At 33.3% G+C, this 6,179-nt stretch overlaps 1 protein-coding gene across 1 annotated transcript; it reads right to left on the bottom strand.

The window, feature by feature from the left end:
* Nucleotides 1-3,797: 3,797 nt before the first annotated feature.
* On the bottom strand, nt 3,798-5,575 carry LOC122637067 (fork head domain transcription factor slp1-like). Its single transcript, XM_043828932.1, has one exon. It carries the CDS (start codon nt 5,170-5,172, stop codon nt 3,838-3,840), a length of 1,335 nt encoding a protein of 444 aa, XP_043684867.1. The 5' UTR covers nt 5,173-5,575; the 3' UTR covers nt 3,798-3,837.
* Between the last annotated feature and the right edge of the window lie 604 nt (nt 5,576-6,179).

The following is a 6,179-nucleotide window of genomic DNA, read 5'->3' on the forward strand; positions in this document are numbered from 1 at the left end:
AGAGAGAGAGAGAGAGAGAGAGAGAGAGAGAGAGAGAGAGATGACCGGTTAGGATCAGCAGATGGGATTGTTACCCGCGGCCTGTACACCGTGTAGACGTGCTTTGCATTCTTATACTTTGAGTCTCGTCAAATGTTCTAACTTAATCCGATCATAAATTAAAAAAATGATTATATTTAGTTAATTAATAAATTTGAATAGTTATTGATCATTGATTGAGAGAATTATCAGATATTTGTTCTAATCGATTTCGAATGATATAATCGAATGATATAATTTTTGAATTATATCAAAAGTTTTGAAATATATGTACTCTTTTAATCTGATCGATAGAGAATTTTTTTTATTAAAAAATATATGTATATATATATATATATATAATAATTCGATAATTTTGGATAATTTAAATTATTTTATATACTTTTTGTAGATGTGTAGTATACGTACGCACGTTTGTATTCATGTACATATATATGTAATCCTTCGATCGTAATGAAATTTGCGATTTTCTTTTTTATTATTATTATTATTTATTATTGTTATTATTATTGGTATTAGTATTATTTATTATTTATTATTATTGTTATTATTATTTTAACGAAGAATATTTCTTAGATCTTCATACTATCTTTTCTCTTTTTCATTTCGTTTAGATTCACATTACATTCGTGAAATTTGGTTGATGAAAAAGAATGGCAGGACACTGTGACGATCTACGTAGATTTTTCCTTTTCTCTTTTTTTTTTTTTTTGTTTTTCTTCTCATTTATTTATTTACTCTTCTTTTTTTCATAGTGAAAAGTCAAATGCAAACTTCTTAAATCGTCGTTTAATTTTCCGTCTTTTGTATTCGTCAAATTGAATTCGAAGAAAATATATATCTAAGAAGGAAATATTTGTTATTGTCATTGTAAACAAATTATTAACAAAATAATAATTTGAAGAACCTCATTTGATTTTCTTTTTCTTTCTAGGTCCGTATTAGAATTCGTGAATTATTAATTAAAGAAGAAAGAAGAAAAAGAAAAAAGATTAAGAAACGTTGGTCACATCGTGCATCTATCTATGTTTCTATTCCCATAGCTACACTTGCAAAATTAGATTACTATTATCTCCTTTTCTTTTTAATTAAAAAAAAAAATTTTTTTTCTCGTGTTAAGAAAAGAAAAAGAAAAGAAAAAAAAGAAAAAGAAAGGAGTCAAAGACGGCAGAAAGAGGAAAAAGGAAGAGATGTTGAAAAAGAATTACATCTTTCCATTGAAAAAATCATTTTCGAAAGAAGAAAATCAGAGTTGAAAAAACATGCCGATTAAAATTTAAGGACAAAGGAGAATGATCGAAAAATATAGCAAAGGACGTTTAGAGTTTCTTGGTTTTATGGTTCCGTCGGTGTAATAAAGTAATTCACCATTTTCCAGATCCGCTCGTTTCGTTTCGACCAATCTGAATTAATTCTGATGATAAAAAGAGAGAGAGAGAAAGACAGATAGATAGACAGTTAAGTGAATAGAGAAAGAAATAGATAGAAATAGATCCCAACCTTCATTTTATCGTATATCCTTTCGTTGTATTGATTTTCGATGATTTCTTCTTGTTACTTTTTACGACGAACTTATATAAATACAATGGCGTACATACCATCATTATTATTACTATTAATTTCCGATTTCTTCCGGTTTTTTCCCTTTTCTAATTTAATTATTATCCTTGTTTATCCGATCGATTATGAAAACAAAAAAATGTAAAATAAAAGAACATTGTCACGTGCTTTACGAAGTAATAAACCTGATATATATATATATATATATATATATATATAATAAATGATATAACAAATAAATAAATAATAATAAAATTTGAACGTAATAAAAAATTAAAAGATGTATATAATAAAGTAATGATATAAAAAGTGTAATAAAATAAAATAAAATAATAATGATATTCAATAACGGAAACGTTTAAGAATCGTTGAATTTGAAGATTCTTTATATTTCTAATGTTTTAATTTAATTAAGATTTAGGTTTATTAGGATTTGAGCGGGTTAGATAATATGTCGGGGTATAAAATATATTAGACTTAAAGATTCTTATAAAAAGGTGTTGAGAACATTTATTTTCGACTTCCATACACATTGTCAATACGTTTGCGGGCTAGTGATAGATTTCTTTCTTTCTTCTTTTTATCTTTTTTTTTTTGTTTTCTTTTTTTTTTCATTTTATTTATTTTTTTCTTCTTTTCCTTCCTTCATTTTTCCTTTTCTCATTTTCTTTCACGATATAATACACATATATGCAATATTTATAATACATCTTTAGCACAATAACAATAAATCTTTCTTCTCCTTCTTCTTCTTCTTCATCATGTGTATTGTAAGTAATTTTTGTTTTTATGTACACGATGTGTATATATATATAAATAAATACATACTTCTATGTATGTATGTATATGTATATGTATATGTGTCTGTGTGTGTGTGTGTGTGTATATATATATATATATATATATATATATATATATATATATTTATAACAGAGTTAACGAATCTGATTTGTCTGACGCTATCAGATTCTTTTAATTCGATCGAAGTTAGACTAAATGAAATTGGTAACGAGAGATCTCGAACTTAATGGCTACTTTTAGTTATAATAATAATAATAATAATAATAATATTAATAATAGATATGTATATCTATTTACAAGTATTATATGACCTTACTAATACACATTTTGAAGATTTTGTTTCATTATAGAATAATTATAATAATGTTTAATCCTACGTTTATTTTAAAAAAATAAAACCCAGGAAAACAAAAGAGTTCTACATATACTACATATGTATATATTACAATTTATATGTACAGGTACGTATGACTCGACGATTTAAGTTAAAACGAGATAAAGGAACCAGATAGAGATAGGACGAGAGAGAGAGAGAGAGAGAGAGAGAGAGAGAGAGAGAGAGAGAGAGAGAGGATAAAAAATAAAAAGAAAATTTTTTTTAAAGAAATAAAAGAAAAATCGAAAGAAGAAATGAGAAGTGAAGAGATATACGAGAAGAACGATATACCCTGTTTTCTTTTTCGTTGAGAAGAAAATGGTAAATTTGTGTCCTCGTGGTTTAAAAAAAAAGAAAGAAAAAAAAAAAGAAGAGAAAAGCGCACGAATAAAGTAGAAAGGTGGTGCGACATCGTTTTCCGAAAAATAAGAGAAAAAGCAAAGAAAAAATGTATATATCATTTTCCGAAATTATTTTCCGAAAAGAAGAGAAAGAAAAAGATATATATATATATGTATATATATATATATTTTTTCGATATCATTCTCCGAAAAAAAGGGAAAGGAAGAGAGATATATATATATTATTTTCCGAAATCATTGTCTGAAATTATTCTTCGAAAAAAAGGTTAAGGAAAAGATATATATATATACACATGTATGTATATATCATTTTCCAAAATCATTCTCCGAGAAAATTCTCCGAAAAAAAAGGAAAGATATATATATTATATATCATATATATTATATATTATACATATATATATATATATTATATATTACTTGCTAAAATTATTCTCCCAAAAGATATATATATATATATATATGTATATGCATATATATTTTACATTATATATATATATATTATATACATATTATATATATCATTTCCCGAAATTATTCTCCGAAAAAAATGGAAAGAAAAAGATATATATTTATAGATACGATGATGTATGTTTTTTGAAATCATTCTTCGAAAAAAAGAGAAAGAAGAAGATATATATATATATATGTATATATATATATATATATATATATATATATACACATATATATAATAATTCAGCTCTGTCTTCCAGTTAAAACAGTGATAGGTTTTAGCAACAATTGAGGCGGACTGTGAGGAATCGGTCTCGATGCTTGCTGTACCATCGTATTACCACAGATCGTAACTGGCGGCGAGTGCGGTGACATTGGTTCGGGACTGCTACCCGGGGAACCCGTATTCGAAGTCGGTTGGCTCAATACAACCGACGGTTGATTGACTTGATACCTCGTTTGTTGATTGAAAACCGCGGCGGCGGCTGCCTGTTGTTGTTGGTGTTGTTGATGAGCAGCGAGAGATCTCAGGGTGGTATAAAAGTCGTAGGGATTACCTGAACCTGGAATACCCGGTGGTGCGGTAATTCCGGTTGGATAACCGGCGGTTGGCGTTTGTAATAACCTTTCCATGGAGAAGGCACCATGTGCAGGTGGTGCAGCGGTTGCTGGTACAGCCTGTGGTTTACAAGGTAAACCATTGGTGGTTGGAGATGCGGTTGTCGCTGAACCAGGTAAAAGGCTGCTTGGATAACCGGCCGGTGTGGTGGAATATGCCGCTGCCGTAGCGGTTGGATAACCAGCAGCTGCGGCACGATGTAGATGATAAGGTAAAGTATAAAGGGATGCTGGCCAACCTGGTGGACCATAAGGGCTCGGATAAAGTCCACCCAATACGACGCTCCTTTTGAACGCGGCCAAACGTGACCTCGATGCCGCGGACGACCTTCTCCTTAATTTACCGGTGGTACCACCTATAAAAACGTCCTCAGAGCTTGGATCCAACATCCAGTAGTTACCCTTACCGGGATCGTCGTAATGTCTTGGTACCTTCACGAAACATTTGTTCAAGGATAGATTATGACGAATAGAATTTTGCCAGCCCTGTTTGTTGTTCTCGTAATAGGGAAAATTCCTCATTATGTATTCGTATATACCGTTCAAGGTCAAACGTTTTTCCGGGCTCTCGCGTATAGCCATCATTATCAAAGCGTTGTAACTGTACGGCGGCTTTTCCGTCTTTTTTTTCACTTCGCTCTGTTGCTGCTCATCCTTGGTTATATCGCGTTGACCGGCCCCGTTATTATTATTCGACGAATTAGAATTTCTCGAACAGTCCAATGGGGGTGGTGTCTCAGTACCGTCACCTGTTACGTCCAAATCGCTCGAATCGTCGCTATCGTCGGCGTGAGAGGCGTCAGATGATATCGATTGGCTCGCCGACGGTGCTGGGGTGGTACTACCGGTACAGGCTTCTGGTAATATACTCCTGATACTGAAGCTACTTTTAAGAGCAGCTCGCGGTGGTGGCGATGCTGTCACCGTGTGCTGTTCGTTCGAGGCCTCCATGTTAACCATAATAATCCGCTTTCTTTTTGTTTTAATATTTAGCCCTTCGATCGAACCGATTCATTAGTCCGAAAGGTGAAGACGAACGGACTTCTCTAAACTTTTTATACGGATTAAACACGCGTGTCCAATGGATCGTCTTGACAGTATGTTTCTTTTTGTAAATTTGTAATTTTGCGATTCCTTATCCTGTTAAAACGTAGCACTATCTTTCTTCTTTCCATGTAACACAACAAATGCACGGTAACACTTATCTTCTCTTCTTTTTCTGATACTCGATCTCGCATTCGTATAGATATACAACGCGAGAAATCTATATTTCTCTCACGAAAGTTCACTGTCTTATCATCATATCATCATCTTCATCATCATCAGTAACAATAACAACAATAACAACAACGGCAACGATATAACGACGACGACGACGACGACGACGATGACAACGACGACGATGGCAGCAACGACGACGATAATGACGACGACGAAGACGACGAAGAAAAAGACAACGACGATACGACGACGTTCTTCTTGTTTACGACGTCAACGTCAACGACGACAACGACGACAACGACGACGACGACTTATGATAAAAAGAAACAGACCGAGGCGCTCCTACGGAGCATCAGAGCGTTTCTGAGCGTTCCCCCGCCAAATACCTTCTTATACCAACCGTTTAGTCACGCCTACCGTGTAGTCAACTCGAACGAACTGACAACGAATGAACCAATGGGAATACAGGCTAGCCCCTGACACCGTACTCGCTAACGCTTCTAAATCCCCCACCAAACCATGTTTTCCGTCCAATGTTTGACAGCAAACAATGCAAACAGCGCATGGTAGAGGAAAAGAACGCATCGACTCAACCGTGTTGATGTAGTGGTGATCACGGTTACGTAGTAGTAGTGATGCTCCTGGTGGTGGAGGTTGGATAGGGTGGGGGTTAAGGTTAGCAAGCCGCTCCCTTCCCCTCCCTTCTCTTCCCCTCCTCTCTCTTCATCATCAATCCACTCCACTTT

This window comes from Vespula pensylvanica, chromosome 24, assembly GCF_014466175.1.
Source record: "Vespula pensylvanica isolate Volc-1 chromosome 24, ASM1446617v1, whole genome shotgun sequence".
In the NCBI taxonomy this organism is placed as follows: domain Eukaryota; kingdom Metazoa; phylum Arthropoda; class Insecta; order Hymenoptera; family Vespidae; genus Vespula; species Vespula pensylvanica.

Coding starts and splice junctions, on each gene's coding strand:
- LOC122637067 (XM_043828932.1), bottom strand. CDS start 5,172: ATGGTTAACATGGAGGCCTCGAACGAACAGCACACGGTGACAGCATCG.